General features: G+C 28.1%; 1 protein-coding gene across 15 annotated transcripts in view; it reads left to right on the top strand.

The window, feature by feature from the left end:
* LOC123265087 (protein hu-li tai shao) overlaps nt 1-22,737 on the top strand; it is a 45,491-nt gene extending 22,754 nt beyond the window's left edge. Inside the window, exons 1-17 of one of the 15 annotated variants that reach the window (XM_044728686.1) lie at nt 7,648-7,663; nt 7,868-8,002; nt 8,122-8,308; nt 9,295-10,124; nt 10,507-10,643; nt 10,798-10,915; nt 12,351-12,374; nt 13,122-13,238; nt 13,320-13,412; nt 13,522-13,717; nt 13,803-13,940; nt 14,022-14,093; nt 14,232-14,360; nt 14,980-15,054; nt 21,241-21,308; nt 21,859-21,987; nt 22,334-22,737. In XM_044728686.1, coding sequence (XP_044584621.1) covers nt 7,661-7,663; nt 7,868-8,002; nt 8,122-8,308; nt 9,295-10,124; nt 10,507-10,643; nt 10,798-10,915; nt 12,351-12,374; nt 13,122-13,238; nt 13,320-13,412; nt 13,522-13,717; nt 13,803-13,940; nt 14,022-14,093; nt 14,232-14,360; nt 14,980-15,054; nt 21,241-21,308; nt 21,859-21,972 — 2,436 coding nt within the window. In that variant the 5' untranslated portion in view covers nt 7,648-7,660 and the 3' untranslated portion in view covers nt 21,973-21,987; nt 22,334-22,737. Of the gene's footprint in view, nt 1-7,320; nt 7,458-7,632; nt 7,760-7,867; nt 8,003-8,121; nt 8,309-9,294; nt 10,125-10,506; nt 10,644-10,797; nt 10,916-12,350; nt 12,375-13,121; nt 13,239-13,319; nt 13,413-13,521; nt 13,718-13,802; nt 13,941-14,021; nt 14,094-14,231; nt 14,361-14,979; nt 15,055-15,519; nt 20,293-21,240; nt 21,309-21,843; nt 21,988-22,333 lie in introns of those variants that run through there. The other 14 variants (XM_044728685.1, XM_044728687.1, XM_044728681.1 and 11 more) reach the window with 14 other exon arrangements.
* Nucleotides 22,738-24,484: the final 1,747 nt, after the last annotated feature.

The raw sequence follows: 24,484 nt of genomic DNA, 5'->3' as shown, positions 1-24,484 counted from the left end.
TCTACTCAAACTAAAATTTTATTTATTTCCACCATATTGTCTAAAAAAATCTCACTATTTATAAATTTACAAACTTTAAAAGATATTTAAAATTCATGTGCTTTCACCGGTCACGTAAAAGTTACACTTACGGAAAAATCGTAGGCGTAACCACTAAGGCTATGCCAGACGCTGATGGTACGGCTGACTCATCTTTGCGGGGCTGAGAAGCCACAAGAAAAACGAGTCCAAGAAAAAAAATATAAGATAAATCTCATGATTATGGGATTTTTTCTCCTCTTCAATCTTTATCTTTTCTTATTTCCTTTACTTAGATTGTTTATTCTAGCAAATGTAATTCTATGCTTAGCTTTGGTCAATATTGAATAGATGAACCGTAAACGTTCCACATGTAGGTTGTAGGCAATCAGTCCTTCTAAATATAACTATTGGACACACGGAGAAAAAAATATTGTTAAAATAAGGATACGTATCGTTATTCTGACTATACGCCGTATAGTCATTTTTTTTAGAGATATACGCTGTATAGCCCATTCAGCTATACAGCGGATGATCAAAATGACGATCCATATCATTATTTTAGCGTTACATTTAGTTAATTCAACTATACAGATCCTCACGTTAACGAAACAGTTGCTTGTTTTGACGAAACTACATATATTTACAAGAGCTATTCTCTATATGCTTTTAAGTCAAACAAATGAATCCTTAAATCAGAAATCCGGATTGTTATTTCAAGGAAACGTCGTTTGAGGATACGTTGGATAGTCATTTTAACAATATTTTTTTTTCCGTGCAGTATAACAATTATCTTCTTCACAAATTGTTCTTAGCAAATTTGATAAATTTTTATCTTAGGAGCAAATATTTTTTAACAAAATTTACAGATTTACCTGTTAAATTTTGTTTGAATTTTTATTATACATTGAGTAGACAATTGAACAAGTTTAAAATTTCATTATCATTAGAAAATTATTAAAAATTTCAAAATTCTTTCATTGATGGCCAGAAAAAAATTATTAAAGAATGAAATTATATTATTTTTAGACAAAAATTGAAGGTAATGTAAATTTTGTAGTCTTAAAAATTAATTTTTAACCGCAAAATTTGAGTTTAATTGTGATCATATTCGTATGTTTGAATGTGACAAATATTTTAAGTAAATTTCATCGCAAAGTCTAAATATTATATTAGTCCTTGTAAGGCAACTTTTGAAAATTTTACCAATTCTGACTTAGTTTTTCAAATTAATTTTCATACCATTGTAATTTTCTAAAATCTAAATTTGGGATATTTTTGATGGAATTTTTTGGTAGATTTATTGGAAATTAAACTCACACTTTTACTAATTCTTTTAAAAAAAACTTCTGAGCGTGATTACTTATCAAATTTTTATAGAATGCATCTTGAAGTTCATAAAATGAGTTTTAATTTTCATATTTACTTTTATTTTTTATTCTTCTAATTTTTAAATTAAAGGATTTCGTTTGTAAATTAATATTTTGATAGCAAATTAGCGCGCTTTAAATTATATAGATAATATAAATGAAAGATGAATTAAAAAATAACAATATTAAATGCATAAACCATTAAAAGTAGTCATTTATATGTACATATCTTTTTCACGGTTACCCAAGCGCAATATCCTATTTTTATATTTATATTTATTCACATTAACAATAAAAGAATCTCCTTTAATTGCTCAAAGTGAAAAGTATTTAATTATTTATTAAAAAAAACAAACAATAGAAGTAAAAAGTAAAAGTTATAAAAAAAGAAAAGTGAAAGAAAGAAGAGTTGATTTAATAAAAAAAATAAAGACGCCGAGAATGCAGAAACAAAATAGAGTAAAATTAATTAACAAACTGTGGCTTCAGTTGTTCGAACAAACTTGCACCCTTTTTAATCCTCGCCCTTTACTTTACCCTATCATATTCTTCACTGCAATTCAACTCCTGAGCTGCATTTTTTTGGATTCACATACACGCCGTATATATTTTATCATCAATTCAAATATTTTTTCATATAACCTGCATTGAAAATGTGAGTTTCAATGCCTGTTGAGCCAACCGAAACTAGACAATTTCAGACCAATGCGACTGTGCCGGGCAGGTACCAATTATTTCTTCCCGGCGGACAGAAAATGACGATTTTCTGTCCGCGAGGTGAAGTTGCAGCTTTATTTTCAATCCTATCAATTGTTTGTTTATTTTATACCTTTATAATTGTCATTCTAACCGTTAACTGTACTGACATATTATAATTCTGTTATTAAGCATAAATAAGAATGATAAAAGAAAACTTGTCAATTTACGAATAATGTTTGGTAAAAAATAAACTATTACTTTCTATTTTATTATAAGTTTCATAATAAAATGGTATTTTCGCTGTTCGTCTGAAACTATCTAGTTCTGGTTGGCTCCAGACATTGAAACTAGCATTTTTAATGCAACTTATATGAAAAATACAATGTGTGACGCGGGATGAAACACGATTTCAGACCGAGTGATGCTAGCCCTCGCTTCGCTCGGGCAGGCAACTTCACTCTGGTCTGAAATCGTTTTGTTTCATCCCTAGTCACACAATATACTATTATTTATTCTTCTGTTCTCCATAAAACGTATTCAGATTTCTTCTGCTGTGAATATCATTGTAATTAATTTTTTTCCTATGAAAATTTATATTCAGTTAAATTTAAATCAAATTCAAGAGAAAGTATTTTCTTAATAAACATTTGGTGTTTATATTTTCTGGACACATGTTGCACGTGCATTAAGAAGTAAATTGATTCATTGTTTATATGTAATATTAACACGTCTTAGACAAACTGACCTAGATAAATTGTATTATTACACTACAGAAAAGTAGATTGAATCTAATGGAATCCATACGAATGTTTATTGTCTCTTAATTCAATTCATTTTATAATTTACAATATTTGATTCCAAAAATACTTGTACAGAATATTATATGAAGAAAGATATTTTTTATAAAATGCATCGGAAAAATTGACTTGTTCTTAAAAAGATATTTAATGAACGTATTTTTAATTAATAATTTAAAAAAATTTACTTGACCCATTTGTCAAAAAATTAGGTTATAAATGTGAATTAATTTTTCAGAGAATTAAAAATTAAAAAAATTTTAATGAATTAATTTTTCAAAAAATTCAATAATAAAAATTTAATAAAATATAAATATTCAATAAAAGCTTTTAAAAATGGATAATATAAATAAAATAATTTGTAACTCTCACCATGACATTAAAATATTTATATTTTTATTGAAAGTTTATTTTACGTGGCTTAGAAAAAATTATAGGAGACGATAAGCCTACGCTGTCTGGAAAGATCATCGACCCCGTGTTATTTTATTTTTATCGTCACCGTCGATATCGAAGACGAAGCAATTAGCTGGTCATTATGTCACTGTCTTGTAATTATTTATTTAAATTACTTGTAAATGCATGTGACGTGCGTCTTATTATTTAAATGACATCTGACATAACGATTATTCTTGTACATGTCTTGATAATTTTTTCATTTATTCTGCACAAAAATATTAAATTAATTTGATAAAAGTACATTATAATTTAATTTTTTTGAAGATTATTTAAAAAAACCAGACTGGCGCCGCAAGGTCGACAAGCGAAAGTAAAAAGCTTTCGCAACGGGGAAACAGAGTCGAGTACTGAGGGTAAAAAATATTTGAGGGTAGAAGTTCTAGGAAACAAGGGTTGCTTTTCGTGGAAGCGATGCCATGCACTTAGTATAAATAAAGTACCTATATTTACGTCTATATCCATGGATGTATGTGATGATACTGCAATACACTATTTTACACTTTACCCAGCCAAACCGTGTTTTATGTTTGTGTGTAAAAAATGAATTGCCAAAGCTGGTGAATTGATGTATACACTTGTAGTGACGACACGTGCTAGGATGGTCTTCTCTCTATTGATCCATTCAGTTGCCAGTTGCCAGGCTTTATTTTTTATAAAGAGAATTCAATGTTATCCCGGATACGCCAGACCCATCGACATACTGACCTATGCCAAAAAATATAAACTATGATTTTATTTTAAAATCTATTTGTTTGTTGATGTCATTAGGTAGTTGTTTATCTGTTTTTTAAATAATAATAATAATCTGCAGTAACTATGTGAATGCAGAGGATTACGAATTATGAATAAGTAAAAATTTGGCTTAATGATTTTTTATCACAGAATCAATTACCAATAATTTAAAAGACAAATGTGATGAAACAACCTTTCAGAACTAAAAAACTATTCAAAACTCCTCCAAAAACTCGACATAAAAAATTGACTGTCACCAAAGAATATAAAAAATTTTTTGATACTAAATTTAATTATAAAAATTCCCTTTAAAATATAAATATGCTAACAAAATTTTGCTTATTCTTTTAATTATTTAGATGATAAATTGACTATCGCCGAAAAAAATATCGAACCGTGAAACCGTGACAACTTCGGGTCGAGACATTTTACAATAAAGATCCCCTTCACAAAGTTTTTATTATTTTTCTTGAATTGTATGGATGGAAATTTGACATACAACGATATTCACTCGAACAGAATAAAATAAATAATAGTAGTACATTACACACCTAGGGCAGTAAATAAGAAAGCCTCAGATCACATTTTATTGACCTCAGCTTCGCCTCGGACAACAATTACATGTGTTCTGAGACATTTCTTATTTTACTGCCCTAGATGCATAATATACTATTATCTAGCATGAAATCCGAATCTATTTATAACTACTCCAAAAGCTTATCACAATAAATTAATTATTGTTGAAAACCATAGGGAACCTTGAAAAGTTACAAATTCAAGTCAAGAGCTTTCCAATGACACTAAATCTAATTTTAAAAAACCTATTTTATCATATAAATACGCTGAGACAAATTTGTTTTTTTAATTATGTAGATAGTAAAATTTTTAAGATAATAATAATAATAATAATAATAATAATAATAATAATAATAATTATTATTATTATTATTATTATTAAATGTTTAAAATGCACATTTAGAAACTTGAAAAAATAATTCGTATAATTTTCTCACCGTAATTAATTTTCTGATAAGAGTGAGAATAAAAAGAATAATTTGACAAAAATAATACAGAATAGGCGTGGCACGTTTGGTACATGTATATATGTATAGATGTATGTATTATTAGTCCGACACCGTAATAATGAACTGCCCTATTTACGTACGAACCCGTAAGAGAGTAAATGCGTAGGTACGAGAACATTGCCTTGAGTATAAAAACCATCTGATCTAAATCCACCATCATCCACTTGCCTTCGTAATCCTCTAGGGTTGACAACACACTGTGTAATTGATGCTTCACTCAAATCGATTACTCAATTGTCCATATAATACCTAAGACTTCATCTACTTATATTACAATTACGACCATTAATTTTAATTAATTAATCAATTTGATAACATCAGCATTGGAAATCTTGAAATACTATTTACAATTTAATAACCACTAATTACTTGATGGATTAATTGATCCCGACATCAATATAAAGTAATAAAAAAATCTTTGTATTTTCATCTTTATTTTTATTTTATTGCATAATCGATGAGTAAAGTGACGTCATTTTTAAACGTTCAATTATGATAAAGGTCATTCACTGTACTACACACTGCTCAACAGTTACTGTCTGTATAAAATATTCGTAAAAATACTAAATTTAGATTTTAGAGTGTTATAAAAATATTTAAAAATAATTTTGTAAATATTTTTTTTTTCCACTATTAAAAATATCTAAAAATCATTGAACTATTCTATTAAATATTTTAGGTAATGTTTGAGTTTTCTGAAAAGTTTTGTTGTTCCATTAATTTTCTTAATTTTCGATAGTCAAACCGCTTTTAAATTTTTAAATAATTTAATTACAATTTTATCACATTCGTTCATTTTTTTACCAGGAAAAATTAAGGATTTTTTTTTTTATTCAAATAACAATTAATATGAATCTAGCAATGCAAAAATTAATAAGAAAAATAATTATAAAAAATTTGAACAATTGAGATGAATACTTACAAAAAAATTTCGTTAATGAATATTTGTATAATATTGGTATATTTCTTTATAAAAAGTTTTTTTTTGTCAATTTTTTTAACGAAAATATTTTTTTTTATCATCAATGCCAGCTAGACTGCCAGCAATAGAATAAAATCTAAAATATTTTTTTTATTTTTGGTAAAGAATAAAAAGAAATCTAGCCATTTGACAAAAAAAAACCTTTGACAAATATTGTATATAATAATTTAGAAATTGTTTACTATTTGTTAATTTTGCATTCAAGATAAATCTTCAAAGTTTCTATTAACTAAATAAGTCAAAAGAAAGTACTTTGAAGCGAAGGCGATGATTACTTTTAGAAAATTTTTCAAACAAAATTTTCATAAAGTTATTAAATTTAAAATAGAAAATTTTGATTAATTTACAAATATTTTAACGCGCTAAAGCAATTTTTTTGAAAAAAGTTCAAAAGTCCCTAAAAATGAAAAAAAAAAAAAAAAAAAAATGTAATTTTGAATTATAATATCTATTTATTCACTCTAACTTGTTAAAGATAAGGTTTGGATTATCATTTACAAATGCTAAGAAAGAAAAGAATTTTTTTTTTATTCTTATCAAGATGATAGGTGTCAGATTAGTTTATTAGTTTTTTTGGAAAAGAATAAAAGATTTCGTATGCATAAATAATTTTATTTACTAAAAAAAAAAAAAAAAAAAAAAAAAAATTGAAGCTGCAGGAGAAAAAATCTTGATGCGTTCACGCTAGATGTGTGTAGAAATTTCGACAAATTTTTCATAATTATAATACAATAATTGACAACTTACTTAAATTTTAATGTAAATAATAAAGAATTTTAATCAGTGATGTATTAACAATAAAAATAATAATTAATGCAGTCTAAAATAAACCGTGAGCACAAATCCTTGATACTACTATCAAACAATGTCATATTTACTCAACTGATAAGAAGCTAGTGATTAAGATAAAAATTTTTGCTATAAAAAAATCTAGAACTTTTAATCTATTCTATTAAAGAAATGATCAGAAAATGAACTACATCAATTAACAGTTAATTGTTAATTTTTAGTTGGTAATCATCAGCAACACGTGTTATGTATGCTATGTATCTAATAATTTAATGACCCGCCATTATGAGTATATTTAATTATAAAACGATAATAATTATTATTATTCGACTCGAGTTGAACGTTATTGAAGCGATCAGGATCAGTATGAGTCAAGTAAGGCTGCGACAAATTTAATGCGCAAACTAAAGTTGTGAATTGTAAGTTAGTATATAGCCGCGTTCTGTGATGTAACTGAAGTATTAGATGCCAGAGACCTCCTTATCGGTTAAAACTAGTGTGTTAGTCTCTTAAAGGCTTTTGTAATGTAAGAAACTCGTACTAAACTATTTTATCGCTATTTATTAGCGTGAAGTAATTAAATGTGTTAAAAAATTATGTAATTAAAACAAAATTTCAAAATTTCTCTTGCAGTTGATCTTTTTAAAAATATAATTTTATTTTTTACTTATGAAATTTTTTTTTTTAATGAATTTTCGCATTTTTTCATTTGAAAATTTAATTTAAAAAATGTTGCATACAGCATTTATTGTTAACAACATTAACCAAGCATTCATAAAAGCAGTTGTTAAAAAATAAAATTGCATTTTAGATTATGAGTTAAATGAGGTTAGCAAAAATAAAATGGATGAATTGAAATTTATAGAATAAGACATTAATATTTGTTGCATTAATTTTTTTTTTAATAATAATTATTAATTTTTAATAAATTATCAGGCGCTGCTAACTGAAAGAGGCCCGAAGATGGCGGACACGAGTCAGCATGAGCTCTCCGAGCCTCACACAAATGGAGTGATAGACGGTCTTACAGAAGAAGAAAAAAGCAAAATGAGACCAGCGGATATTGATGCCGTAAGTATTGAACTGTTACTTGTGGTTGTATTAATATTACAAGAAAACAGTTTAAAGATTATTTTATATTTTTCATATGTTAGAAAAATTATTGTATTAAGTTTATTTTTATTTTGCAGGATATGCGAGAAATGGAGCGAAGGAAGCGTGTAGAAATAATAATGAACTCGAAGATGTTCAAAGAAGAGTTGGAGCGCATTATTGAGACACAATTGAAGGATGGATCTGGACCTTGCGGATTGTTGCAACAGATTACGGAGATGATGGGTGCACAGGGTGCTCGTTTTAATGCTAATGTGTTCAAAAGTAATTTTTTAGATTTGTTATTTTATTATTGATGACTAATTTTTATTTTTACTTTTATTTTTATTATATGTACGTGCGAATATTACAGTTGAAAATGATTTATTTTATGTTTGATAAGAATTATTAAATGTTCAAGTTAAAATTTTAGCAACTGAAAAATTTTTTCAATTATTGATTATTTATATTTTTGTAGTTTTTTATTTTAATTTTGAAGATTCATGTGTTTTATCTTTATAATTGACTCATTGGTAAAAAAAAGTTGTTTTTATTTAAAAAATAAGAGTTGATATGGATAATTATTTTTTTTTTTTTAATTATGATTTACGTATTTAAAAAGAAACACAAAATTTTTAAATTATAAATTTAAATAACTAACTCAGTTGCTAAAATATCATTTACATACATTATAAAATAACCTAATTTGTCATACCAGATTACTAATGTATTTTTTTATAATTATTTAAAAAGCATTGTTGCATATTAGAGTGTATCAAAAAGATCGACAAATTTTTTTTTATTTGGAATTTCTAGTTCTAACTCGAAAAGAACTATGGAGCCATGCACAAAGTTAAAATATATGTCAAATTATAACTTTCAAAATAGTCAACTTATCAAAAAATCATAAGAGATTTTTTTTTGTAAAACATTCAATTTACTATAATTAATATGTATAAAACACTTCCCCGTATGTTGCTTGTAGAACGAGATATAAAACTCTAAAGTTTAAAAATATTATTTACCATGTTATAATTTATTATTTAATTAAATGGAAAATATTTACTTTTGAATATCAATATTAAAAGCTAAAACTTTTAGAGTGAATTTATTTTGACATTCTTTAACAAAATTTCAAGATCATTTCAAAAATTTGTCGATTTTTTTTCTACACTTTAATACCACATACATGAACTAAAAATAAGTTTTGATGTTAATTATCAAAATAATAAAAAACTGTAATTAATACAAGAATTTAAAAAATTTCACAGATTCAAATTGTGTGGTGCCTATAAACGACATCCGTGGTGTAGAAGCGAAGGGTTATGAACGCGGAGAAAAATTACTACGTTGCAAATTAGCGGCTGTATTTAGACTACTAGATTTGTACGGATGGACCCAGGGTCTGGCTGGACAGATAACAGCCCGATTAAACGCCGACGAGGAGCATTTTTTAGTAAACCCATTCGGGCTGCTCTACCACGAGATAACGGCATCGTCATTAGTTAAAGTCGACATGCAAGGGCAGGTAGTCGAGCAGGGAACGACTAATTTTGGAGTGCATGTAGCTGAATTTCAATTGCACTCGACGATCCATGCTGCTCGTCCAGACATTAAGTGTATTATACATATAACAACGCCAACAGTAACAGCAGTGTCTTCCTTAAAATGCGGCCTCTTACCAATCGGCCCTGAGAGCATCGTGATCGGCGATGTCTCGATTCACCAGTACATTGGCGAGACTGTTGAACCAGAAGAGCGCGAGAAGATAACCCGCAATCTGGGACCTATTAATAAAGTAATGCTTTTGACCAACCGCGGTGCTTTGTGTTGCGGTGAGACTATTGAAGAAGCCTTTTACAATGTCTACAATACTGTTCTTGCTTGCGAGACCCAGTTGAAGTTGATGCCCATGGGAGTTGAAAACTTGAACTTACTGTCGGAGGAATCCAAAAAATCTATTTACGAAGCCTCGAGAAAACCACCGATCCCACATACTTCCAGTATCATTGAACCTTCGCCATTGGCTGAAAAATTGGAAAAACGCTGGAGAATCGGTAGCTCTGAGTTTGAAGCACTTATGAGGATGCTTGACAATGCCGTGAGTATTTTTTTAAACAAGTATTGTTGGTTGTTTTTGATTAAGTAAGTAATTGAGAGAACAAGGAAAATTTTGTGACGAGCATATTTTTTATGTTAAAAGAGATTTTTATTGTTAAATTTGGTATAAAAAATATCTTGAAAATTTTTTATGTCAAGTTTTTGGAGGAGTTGTGAATAGTTTTCTGGTTATATAAGCTTGCTCCGTCACATTTGTCCTTTAAATTATCGGTAATAGATTCTGTCATAGCAATATTATTTTTAAAATTTATTTCAAAAATACCCAAACTATTTATATTGTAATTAAAAATATCGAAAATTTCAGCCAAAATTTATTAACTTTGTTAAGAATTTATTTGAATTATTTTTATTTTTTATTGTAGGGTTTTCGTACTGGTTATATTTACCGACATCCATTAATTAAAAGTGAGCCACCTAGACCACGTAACGATGTTGAAGTACCACCAGCTGTTTCTTCACTTGGCTACTTATTGGAAGAAGAAGAACTTTATAAACAAGGGTATAACATTTTTCATTAATTAAAGTTTATCTTATTTTCCATTAATTTATTTTACTATAATTGTTAAGTCGTTTGAAAAAATTTTTTTAATTCATACAATCATTAATTTTATTATTATTATTATTTATTTTTGGTTATTTGTTTGTAATTACAGATTATGGAAAGGAGGACGTAAAGGTGCCGACAGATCACGTTGGTTAAATTCACCGAATGTTTATCAAAAAGTGGAAATACTCGAGACCGGAACGCCGGATCCTAAGAAAATAACAAAGGTAGAAGTTATTACTTTTGAAAATAAAACCGAGTAGTTATTTGATGATTTAAAAAAAAAAAAAAAAAACATTCCCTATTGATTAATAATCTTCAAATAATACGATACAATTATAAATATTTTACACTTTACGTATTTACAAGCATAAGAAAAGTGAAAAATTTATTTTCGTTTAGTTTAGGTCATCTTTTTTTTTTTATTAGAATTTTTTCTTACTGAATCAATCAATTCTTTTGTGAAAATAATAATTCATAACTATAAAAAAAACTAGTCAACTTGAATCAAATTATTAAAAAGTACCGAGTTATCTTGTCTGTACCTCAATAATGAAATTATCAATTTTACAGGTATGGTTAAAATTCGTAGTTAAAAATAGAGTCATTAATCATCGTAAATAATATTTAATGAGATTTGTCTCAATGTTATAAAAATTAAAAATATATCATCTAAAAAGTATTTCTCTTCAGTAATGATAAATTTATATAATAATAAAAAATAGTAATTAACTAAATTCAGATTGTTCATAAAGAAAGTCTAAAAAAAAAGTTTTATAAAACGAATAACAAAACTTTTCAATTAAAAATATATATTGAAATATTATTACTATGTGTTACGCTTTGATATAATAATCTATTGAAATGTCTACATGTTTTTACTAATGAGATTATAACTAAACGCAGTAATCGTATGTATTTGATGCTTGAACAAAGCGATGCTTAATAATTATAAATATATATAAATGTAATTGCACTTTTTATCAAATCATGAAAAGTAAATTTATAAAATTAATTTTTACATTCCATTTTTTTTTTTTTTTAATGGAAATATACATTTGTATTATTATTGGCTAGCTACATTCCAAATTATTTTATTATATTTATATAGATAGATATTTAACCCTTCGTCACTCGCGTCTTTTTTAGTTTCTCGCTCGCACTATAGTGAGTCTCTATAGGTTGAGTAGTTGTTAGGCGGCGATCTGCTCATGACGCGAGTGACGAAGGGTTAAAAATGATGTGCAATGCCATTTATTTAGTGCCAGAATATAAAAATCAAAAATAAATTTTATTTAGTTTATTATGAATTAATAATAAAAAAAAGCTTTTGCTTTTCATGAATTTAATATTATTTTTTAAAAAAGCGATATTTATAAGATGGATTGTCATTTTTCTTTCTGTAGCTGCGATGTTTAAATAAAGTTACACAGCTTTGAAAAAAAATATTTTTTTAATAAATTTCAAAGTTAAGTCCAGTAGAATTTACTATAAATAAATAGATAAATAAAATTATTGAAATCAGGACATGCGTGTGAGTGTGAAGTGAAAAAGATTAGGACGGGATTTTTTTTATTTATATTTTATAATTAGTTAATTAATTGATTGAAGTCAATCGTGTTAACTAATATTACTTTTTTCTTGACTTTGTTTTTTATTTAGTGGGTGGATCAAAATGCAGAGGAGGTAAATCCCAATGAAAAATATTCTCGGAATTTGGATTAAGTCGTTTCTTATTTTTATTATTTATTATTTATGTTAACTATTCTCAAATAAGTCTGCAACTTTTTTTCTATCGCTAGGGTCCACTTTCACAATCTTAATTAATTAGTTAAAACATTTCGGAGCATGAGGATCAACCACCAATTATTTATTCTCAATAAAATTTATTTTCAGTATTTTTATAACTATTTTTATTTAACTGGGAAACATTGGGTTCATTAAAAAAAAAAAAAAAAAAAATAACAATTAATTCTATCACGATTGATAATTAATTGATTTATCAATTATCAAAAATATATCATCATAAAAACATTGTAGTATTTAAATAATTAATCATATGACAATGACTCTGAATGAATGTGTGCCTGTTGGTCATCGTAATTTGAAAAGTAATTATACGGACAGTGGCCAGGGTATACATCAGCTGATTGACAAAACCAGATTTGTCGACCCTTTGTCTTTTCTAAGATTTTTTTTCAAAACAAGAAAAAAAAATAATAATCGAGTGTTTTTATTTTTATTTTTGTGAGTGTATATATCAATAGCCATTGACGAGACAGGCACACATTTAATCGAGTCATTTTTTTAACCGGCTTATAAATGCTTATTTAATTTACTTTTAATTTTTAATTATTATTATTACTACTATTATTACTATTTCTGGTGGTTAAAATCGACTGGGTCGTTTAACAATTCTGGTTTTGTCTTCAGTGGGTGTCTGATGGATCACCAACACACAGTAGCAGTACGCCAGTAAGGATTGATAGTGCGTTACAGTTTGTACCCAAGAATACTAATCCAAAAGAATTTAAACAACTTCAACAGCAGGTTAGTTCATCATTTATTTATTATCTATTACTTTTCTTAACTATTTTGAATTAATAATTAATAATTGATTTTTTAACATAGATTAAAGACTACCGTAGAGCGGATAAAATATCAGCTGGACCACAGTCACATATTTTGGAAGGCGTTTCGTGGGAAGAAGCTAAAAAAATGCAGGTAAATTTCACTAAATTTTTTTTATGTTTTAAAGAAATTAATTATTATAGACATTTTTTTTTCTTAAAACAATTTTTTTTCTTAAAAAAAATTTTTTTTTATTCAACAGGACGCAACTATCAGTGGCACTGGTGAACAAGTAGTATTGGTAGGTGCAGCAAGTAAAGGTATTATCCAACGTAATTTCCAACACAATGCAATGGTATACAAAACTCCGTACGCCAAAAATCCATTCGACGCGGTCACTGATCAAGAACTTGATCAGTACAAAAAAGAAGTTGAACGTAAAACTAAAGGAGATATATGTAAGTTTTTTTTTTAGCGATTTTTAAGTTTATTCATTTATGAGATACATATTTTTTTATTTTCTAAACTCATTAAATTAACCAGATGATGAATCGCAGTCGGAATCAGAAGCATTATCGTCATTTAATATTAGTAGAGCGACCCATGAATCAAGCACTGCCAAATCTCCAATTCAATCACCTATCTCTGTGACATCTGAAACTGAAGAAGAAAGTCGAGATGGTAAATTATTTGTTAATAATTAATTACTTGATTTATAAGCTAATATTAGAATTATTGATTAATTTATTTGTTTATTTTTAGAACCTCGTGTACTGCGGATAGAAACAAAACGCGTACCTAAACCAAGTCAGGCAGAAGTTGTATTAAGTGATGGTAAGTTTTCACTTTCAATTGGTTGATATTTTATTATTATTACTATTATCATTGTTTGAGCATGAAATTTATTCTTAAACATTTGATAAATTTAAATATCATAAAAACCTAATGCATGATAACGAATGCACGAATCAGGAAAAATGCATGAGCATGAAAATGATGCGGATAAATCCACTTCCAATTCGGTGACGGTATCGAATCTTCCGACTCAAACTGTTACTACACAATCTCAAATTGCTCCTTTAAATCGGCAAAAGATTGGAGGTAAGCCACAATCTTACCTAAAATCCACAAATAATTTAATATATGAGGTACAGAATTAAAACTTGAATTAAAAAAAAATAATTCTTAATTTTTCAATAGAAAGAAAATTTAAATGTAAAAAAAAAAAAATATTTAGTTTTATAAATATTGCAAATTTTTTTTCAAAAAATCATAAATTAATTTCGGGAAATTTTATCTGCTTTAAAAAATTACACTAATTTATTCAACATCGAATTTTTGACTTCAAAAAATCAATTAAAATTTATTAACACCAAAAATCCCTTTTTTAAGAGTGGTTGATAGTTGATTTTCAAACGAGTTTTGCTCATGAATAAGATAAAATTTTGAAAAAAACGCTTCGCTCTTCGATAGATAATTAAATTATCTATCGAAGAGCGAAGCGCTTTTTTGGAAAATTTTCATTTATTTATGCATAAAATGCGTTTTAAGATTCCATAAGTTGTACAAGTATGACAGAGATACTTTCGTTTGTCCAATAGAGGGCGAGAGACAGAAAAAATGTAAACCCTTCTTAAATTAACTCAAACAATAAAAAACCGAATTTTTTCAAATTTCAAAATTTATCGCATGTTCTTTTTGTTATCTTCTTCTTTAATAGTCGACCCAACGACTGAATTTTTAAACGAGATGCGGCGTTCAGCTATTGAACCCATGAATAATCGCAGTAAACGAGGTGAGTTGAAAAAGCATGCACCAAAAAATAAAAAAATAATCACTCTCACGCTCATATGAATTGCTTATGCATGTGCATATCTCGCTTTATGTACTCATTTACATTTATCAAACAATTAAAATAATTTTTTTTTTTTAATTTGTTTAATACTTATATTAATCATCCGCTTATTTAAAGATCCATTGCTTGTCACCAAACGCTCGCACCCAGGTGCACGCTTGTTACCTTTAGATTTTTTAATGACCATAACTAAATTCCTCAACTAAATAAAATCAATTGACTAATAATCTAATGAATGTTATTGATAAATAAATGAATGAATAACATGTTTTTAAGAAGTAATAAAACTAATGGTGCGAGCGGTTTGTGATCAATACGACGACGGCAACGTAAAATCGTTATAAAAATCAGTAAATGTTAAAAAATCGGTCGCTTTAGGAGTTTTTTGGACAATATAATTTACAGATTATGAAGCATCGAGCAATGATGAGGGTAGCGAGGAGATTCCAGTCAGCGATTACGGTCGGTGGCGTCTTGATGCACATGAAGAGATACATCTTGAGAGGACTAAATTAATAACATTAACACCCCTAAAATCATTAAACCCGCAGTCTAAGTCACTGGACAATTTAAACATTTTTGGAGTTTCATCTCCAAAATATAAATCCACTTACCCGAATTTAAACTCCCGAATAAAATCTTATCGCCGTCGTATATTTTTTGACCAATACGACAAAGTGTACGCGCAATATAAAAATTCTAATTTAACAATTCAAGCTAGTCAAAGCGCTTCTGATGTCAATCTGAATTTCATTAATACCAACCAAGGCCAAAGTTCAGTCAAGCAACTTATTTCAAAATACTCATCTCTAGCTTTAACTGGCCGCAATATTAATGACAATACTGAAAACAATATCAACATCAACACTGGATTGATAAAATCACGCAAGCGAGCATACGTACCATTGGCCTCTTCAAGCTGTTCAGTATGTAAACTTCCTCGCTTGTCGTTACCAGTCCTGAAACTGCAAGACCTGCAGAGCCCACGTCTTGTTGAAGAAGCCATGAACCGGCAAGTATTGAGTGAAACTTATGTGGAGACTGAGAGTCATTTAAAGGAATGTGAACTGCGACCTGTGCCTGTTGATCTGCGGGTCAGTCCGATAAGCATGTCGCCATTTTATCAGTTCGGCGAAGTGCAGTACGAAAGCACGCCTATCAAAAATGTACAGGTCAGTAAAGATTGCTTACCAACAGCTGGCAGCTTCGAGTTCGTTAATACGGACGTTAATGTCAGTGAAGCTGATGTCAATGGGAACATTGCTAATCCGCTGAGTATGACATCTTCAGGGGAAAAATTGGCCTCTGATCAAGAACCAAGTTCCGAAGATGTTGCTAGTGTTCAGACAGTAGTTGAGAAGAACTTGGATTGTGCTGTAACTGATGAGAAGAATTTGATAACTGAAACAGAATCGATTTCCCCCGAGTTGATTGACAATCTTGAGTGGTTCAATGAGCCGCTAGATACTTTAGAATCTTCATTTGCTAAAGAGTTGAACGATAGTCAACCCTGGAGATTTTCTTCACCACTTGTCAGTGGGAAGAAATATCAACGTGAAGACAGCATGACTGAAGTAATTGACAGTATTAATGTCAATTTGACTCCTTCTAAATCCATGCGATCGTTGAACTTCCATCTGCCAAGTTCAGATGCATCAATGAAATACAACCTAAATTCGTCGCATATGAGTGTCATTTACAGTTTGACTCCTACGGCTGAGATCCAAGATGGCGAAGAAGGTAACGAGCACATTTATTGCGGTAAAAAATGCCCACAGTGCTTAATACTTGCTCCGATAGGAAGTTTGTCACCCACTGATCATGATTCTTTTTATATTTGGGACGATCCTATTGCTGAAGATGAAGAAAAAGAAGATAATGTCGTTGACTTAAACAAGACCATTGATTTGTTTGATAATTCTATTGAGTTGGAAGCTAACGTTACTCATGAATCAGCTGATTTTGAACTGCCAGAAATAAAAGTTGAAGACGAAGGAGAGTTTCACAAAGATATTGAGACTACTGTTAATGAAATTATTGAGGGATTGGAGGAAAGAGCTACTTTGATTGAAGCTAATAGATTAGTTGATAATGTTATAGATTCAGCTTGTATTGAAGTCAATGCTGTTAAGAGTTTGGAGGATCAAACTCGATTTGATGGAAGTGAAAATGCTGAGCATGATGCTAAAAATGAAGTAGAGGCTCCACTTGGTAATGAAGAAGCCTATCTTGCTGGTAACGGAGAAGGAACGCGAGATGGTAAAGAAGAAATCGACTTTGTTGATGAAGTAGCTTGTAAAGTGGAAGATGATAGCAATGCCGAAGATATTGAGATTAATAAAGAGATTAGTTCTGTAGAAGAAGATGGAATTGGAACAGAAAGAATAGTAATAAAAGAAGAAGCTGATTCTAAAATTGAAGATGACGACGATTTTGGAAACTTAGAAAACCTTTTTGAGGAAGAAAGTAAGCCTGAAGTTCATACTGAAAGTCATTCAGAAGAAGCTAACACTGAAGAACAGATAGATCCTGAAGAGGTAAAAGAAGAAATAAGTGAGATTATTCATAAAATTTCTTTCAACGAAGACTCTGAAGAGAATATTGCTGATAAATATACCGTTATTGATGAAATAATTCATCACATTATTGATAAAAACTCCTCAAATTCTTCGGAACAGGCGCTGGAACGTCAAGATTCTCATGAATCTCAAGAAGAATCTCCACGTGACACATCAGAGTCTTCAGAGAGTTTTAACCTAAAAAAAGTTAAAGAAAATACTAATACCGAAATAAAAGAATTGCAAATTCAACAGGAGTCTAGTTTAAAAATCGTTGATGAAAATGTGGAGTGTACAGAAAGTAAAGAGGACTTTATTAACAAGCTGAAGGCAATCACTGAGGACGTTAATTCTTTGGATGAAGGTAGAATAAAGGAAATATTCTTCTCTGGAGTTATCAATGACTTGCATTTGAATCCTGACGGGAAGTTAACAGCAGCGGAGTCGACTGAAATTCTACAAAAACTCAAGTGCATCGCCGAGCAGGTTAATATTGATGAGTCCTCCAAAGCTTCGGATGGCTTAGAGACCAGTAATGGTGACTCGACTTACTCTGATGCGCTGAAGCAGTTTAAGAACCAGGTGGAGGAGATTTTCAAGAACAGCCAAGCTTCTTTGGCTGAGTTAGATGTTGACGTTGATGATGTTAACATTGATAACACTGCTGGTAAAGAGATTGATTCAATGGAAGTTGATGGTCATAATGAAGAAGATATTGCTGTTAATAGTTCTGAGCAGAATGAAGAGTCTGAACGCGAAGAAATATCAGTTGATAATACCAAGTCCGATGATAGCAAGGAAAAGAATGAGGTAAACGGCAAAATTGTTAAATTTTGTATCATTGAGTACCAAGGTGAAGTCAGTAGCGGTCAAGAAGTTCAGAACGAGGTTGATGAAGCTGAAAAAGTTCAGGAAACAGGAGCTCAGTCTTCTGATGGAAGAGAATCATCTGAGAGTGATGAGAGTGACAGCCTGGTGAAGAATCTGAGCGATGGTGAGAAAGAAGCTTTGAAGCTTTGGGAAATGGCTGAGTCTGAAATAGAGCACAGTTACAATGGAAATATTTCAACGACTTTTGTAGAATACGATCATGTCGATGACATACTGGATACTGTTGATGCTAAGCCACTTGTCCACTATCCTACGCATCACGACCTGCATCTCGATTGCCTTGATGAAGCTCTTAACGTTTCTATTACCCGGTGTAAAGACAAAATTTCTCTTTCCACTATTTCTGAAGACGATGAATCAGAATCTGAAGATGAGGTTTGCTTCATCAGTTCTCCGATTAAGAATATCAACTCTCCAATGAAGATCAACAAAGTTGACAGCGTTTGTAGTCTAGAATTGATACAAGAAATCGATGAAGATGACATTGATATTGATAAAGTTGCGCCTGATGTCAATGCAAAGCCAGTAGATGTATCTGATGATGATTCAGATTCGGTAGTGATAATGAGTATTAAAAATATTTTCAAAGAAGATGATGATTTGAAAATTATCTATGAAAATGTTAACAATAATATTTATCATGATGGTGATATTAATATTATTAGAGAAATAGTCTTCAACAAACCTGTGAGTGATTTGGATGAAAATCATTGTTCAATTGAGAATGTCAATGAGTTAAAACAAACCTCATCATCATTAACGGAATTTCATTCTTGTCAAGAAGAACTATCGAATCAGGAGAGTTTTGAAACATGTATATCTCACCAGTCTACTCAAACAATAACTCCACGAAGTGATAACAATGAAGTAAACAGCGAAACTTACACGATAAGTGATAACGATGCTGATGATGATTGCACCTCAGAAATAGTTGGAATTCCTCATGATACGATGTATAATGCAGATGTGTCGAGTAATTTAAGAAAATCGGATTCATTTTCAGAGGATAATTTCAACACTTGCGACACTACCGCCAACATGGCGGACCTTTCTTCTTTGTGCGACTCTGATAAGTCTGGCGTTACTAATAATGAAAAAGAAGCTAATTATAAGAATTTTAATGGTTACAATGGTAATGAAGATAAAAACAGTGATATTAATGTTATTAATAACAATAGTAACTATAATTATAATGATAATGATAATGATACTACTGAAAAAAAATGCAGCGTGTGCTCAAAATATTTCTGCACTGATGATCTCAAAAATTTATCAATAGACGACTTTTGTGATAATTTGATAATGAATGACAGCGCGAAAGAATTTATGTTACAAAAAAATTACACATGTCGCAATTGTTTGATGACCATGTCCATGGATACGCGCGATTTTATACGACTGGAGCGACAAGTCGTGCAAGAAGAAAACATTAACTGCAATATAACTTTGAATGTTTCGCCTATAAAGACACCGCCGAAGTACGAAAACACAACTCTGTGTAAAGTTGTCAGTAAAATGAATTTAACCGACTTAAATTATTCTATTGACAGCAATATTACCCAAGATTCACTGGTTGATTCTTAACGTCTACTTACTTTTATCTTCTCATTAATTAGTGCTATTAATATTATATTTTATTGGCCCTTACGTTATTGATTTTAACGTTAATCTATGGTATTAATAATTTGGATTATTAATAACAAAATTAATTGGTATTATTGTTGTCGATTAAATATTCGCACGTGATATTTAATATTTATTATCTTATGTTATCGTACTTAATCTTTATCATTTATTAACAATTTAATTCTTTTATTAATTTAATTAAAAAAAAATATTGCTTGTATTACATTATTATGTTAATATTTTTCTTTATGTAAAAAATATAATGGTAACTTATTATTATTATTATTATTATTATTATTATTATTATTATTTTTCACTTTGTTTAATTAATATTGAAGATATCGAAAGAAAGACGAAAACTTTCTTTGCTTAATTATTTGTCTTTTCATTTTATTTTTTTAATTAAAAAATAAATGTTTATTACAATTAAAATTACCATTATATTTTAAGTGTAATAAATGTTAGCTTATATGTAAATACCTAGCTTAAATATTCATAAATAAGCGGCTTTGTTCACTTTATTAAAAAAACAATATTATCATTAAAATAGAAAAATTAAAAAATAATTTTTATAATTTACTTTTTGGTGTTTGGGAACATTATGTAAAATTTATTACTTTTTTTTTTAAACATGGTGTCAATGGTTGCTTTGAAACAAAACATTTTATACGTCTACATTTATATAAATAAACAGAAGAAAAAAACAACAATAAACACTTACATTTAAAAAATGAAAGAATTCATTTATTACAAGCTCTTTCATTTTTAAAATTTAATGCACATTGCTTGCACTTGCATTGTTGCAATTTTTATTTCATTATACAAAAAAACTAGCACGCACTTATGACATAATTTTAATTACTCATCAACATCAAGTTAACAAGTAACAAATATTATTTCCGAGGTAAGGGTTTGCCAATTATTTCTTCTCCCTCCAAGTAACTTTTTTTTTTTTTTTTTTTTTTTTCAACTTGTATTTTAATTATATTTGTGTTAATTAAGTTGGTTTTAATTGAGAGTAATTGGACTACATATTTGATATTTGTTATAGGTGAGAACACGGTTAATGGCGACCATTCAGATGCGCATCATAGTACATTTTCTCATAGCAGCAAAGAGGTAATTTTTTTAATAATTTAAATTATTAAATCATGTCATTCTAATTCATCTCATTTATGTAATCATTGATATTTTTTTTATTAATTATTTAAAGTAATCGCTGATATTTTTTAAATCAAAATTTGAGTCAGTTTTTATTTGAAATTATATTTTAATAAATTTATTTGTGTTTTATGATTAAATGATTAAAAAATTAGCGATTTCTTTAAATTACACCAGAAATCATTAAAAAAATTCATCAAGCTCTCACCAAATCCTAAAAGGACATCTTCAATATTTCACGTACTTCATTTCATAAATCATTTTTAAGTCCATACTTATTCACTTAAGTATCAACATATTTAAATACTCTAGAGCTTATTTTTGAAAAATTTTTTATTAAAATTACAATAGAACTTGCTGGCATGATAAAATTTTATTTCTTCTGAAGAAATAGTTGATACCAAAAAATAGATTTATATAATTATAAGAGGTAGAATTACTGCATGTGCATGAGGGTTTTGTATGTTCATTGGTTGGGACCTTCCATGTTAAGGGTTCCATGTCGCAGGATGTGAGCGTTAGCGAGGAGTCGCCCAAAAAGGAGAAGAAGAAGAAGAAGGGACTCAGGACACCATCTTTCCTCAAAAAGAAGAAGGAGAAGAAGAAGTCCGTCGAGGCGTAGGTAGTTTTTAATCGGGTATGTATTTTTTAAAATTTATTTTATATATTCAAATTTTCGAAAAAAATTTAATTATCGAGCTCCTGCAAAATTGCTTAGCTCGTGTCTAATTAATGTCGCATTCGCTGAAATTAATAGACTAGATAATTTTTTGGAAAGATTGATTAATATTGCTCTGATAATATTGTTATTAATAGAAGATTATGTGCTGATAAAAGCTATAGAGTTTTATTAATAATTGAATAAAATTTTTTTTAAATGTGAAAAATTTTTTATTTCAAATTGAACGAAATTTTGAATTAATTATTTTTTTATTTATTACTAATTCTATTAATAATGTATGTATTTTTTTTTTTGTTTACAGACACTGCCAATAAAAAAAGCTTACCATAAGTAAATTAGACTCAAGATTTAAGTACGAACAAGCAAGACGATAAATAATAAATAATAACGATAATAATAATAAATAAAACTACTATACGGAAGATAAAATTTTGACAAAAATTGATAATAATATAATATAGAAAAGCCGAGCAACAATTATCGCATCTTTCCAGGACTCAAGACTGCCATCACATTAACGTCGACGGATAAATGAGGAATAACTAACTATATAATGTGTTGTTGAATGTTTTTACGTTTTTAATTTGTTAACTATATTATGATGTATTCAATTCATCGAAACAAATATTAACTCATTCCCTATTTTAATAATCAATTTTTAAACTCAATGCAGTTAGTTTATTTTAAATATATTTTATTAATTAATTAATTTTTTTTCTTTTTGTTGTAAATTACAAGGGAGTGAGTTTGTTAACTTAATTAAATTTATATAAAAATATGATTTAAAATAAAAATATGATTTATTTGCTAGAACACTAAAATTTATATGAATGCATTTTAATTATATACAACACATAATAATTAGATTTTTGAAATATATTCCCGATTTTTATTAATCCTAATAATATTTATTTATTTTTTTATTTGCTGGTAATCGATTATATTGATATCGAGCATAAATAAGATTTTTTTAGATGATTTTATTTGTGCAATTTCATAAATTTGGGAATTTAAATTCATAATTGGCAATGATTAAAATAAGTAAATGTATTTTGGTTTTAAAAAGCTCAGATAAACTGTAGCTGGTACAAATGTGAAATTAATATGTTTTTAAAATAAAAAAGTGAGATTCGATAACAAAATTTAATTATTAATTAGAGTATATTAGATAATTATTAAATTAATCGATTATTTAACTTGACTGGCTTTTGTGAGAAACTAAAATGCCAGTCAAGATTATTTTAAATAAATTGATTAATTAATTAATTAATTAATTAACGGAAGAAATGAAGTAATTGAACTTCATTTCCACAAAATGGCCTAGCTTTGCACTTGCGCTTTGCATCGAAAGTGAAAAAAATATTTAACAAGACAAGCAAAGATTTCTTCTAAGATAAACTTATATTATTAAATAAAAAATTATTATAAGAAAAATAAATAATAATACATAAATAATTCAATGAAGAAAAATTTTATTATAAATATCACCATAGTGTGTTGCTTTTTTGAACTGTTATTTTCATCTAAGTTATTTAGCCAATGAAGTGAAAAAAATTTTTTAAATGCACAGAAAATTATATTATTAACAATTGTTAAATTTCTGATGCTGATAAATTATCAATTTTCCCGTGTAATTAAATAAAAAAATTTTAATAAAATTACATAAGTAAACCACGTGATGTGCAGTCTCCAATATTAATATTCCTGATAACAAAAATATCAAACAAAACTCGGTCAATAAAATTAATATTAAATAAAAATCGAAAAAGAAAAATTATCATTGTCTTCTTAACAAAAAATAATTTTTAATTGTTTTATTTTTTAAATTAATTTCCATATATTTTATTATATTTTTTTAGTTACATATGAATATTAATTAATTATAATCTGGCACCAATTATTGTGGATAATATTAATAGAAATTAATATTAAAGTTATTATATTAATTAAGTAATAATACAATTATCAATGATTATTAATATTTAAAAGCGAAAAATTTGTTTTTCTTTGTACAGAGTATAAAAAAAAACAATATTATATAAATAAATAACTTCTCTTTATTATTATTTGTATTGTTAGAGTTTCATAAAACAAAATAAAGATAAAGAAGAAGAAGAAATAATTATATTAATTAATTAATAAATAAATAAATATGAAGAAATAAACGTGAATTGAGTCGAGGCTTTTTCTCTACTCTATTTGTTGCACGCTTGTACGCGATAATCTATTATTAAAAAATATATATTAAGTAAGGTGATGATAATGATGATAATGAGTGGACAGAATGATAATTAATATAATTATAATTTATCTTAATGAGTTTTGAAACTAAATCACTCGCGATATATTCTGAATAAGGCACACAAACATGGAAACATTGAATAAAATAATTATTGAATGGTGACCATTGCTATTAATATAAATATATGTATTAATATGCAATAGTTTATTA

This window comes from Cotesia glomerata, linkage group LG5, assembly GCF_020080835.1.
Source record: "Cotesia glomerata isolate CgM1 linkage group LG5, MPM_Cglom_v2.3, whole genome shotgun sequence".
Taxonomy (NCBI): Eukaryota; Metazoa; Arthropoda; class Insecta; order Hymenoptera; family Braconidae; genus Cotesia; species Cotesia glomerata.
Note: the sequence above shows the minus strand (reverse complement) of the source record. Positions and strands in the feature narration are given on the sequence as shown.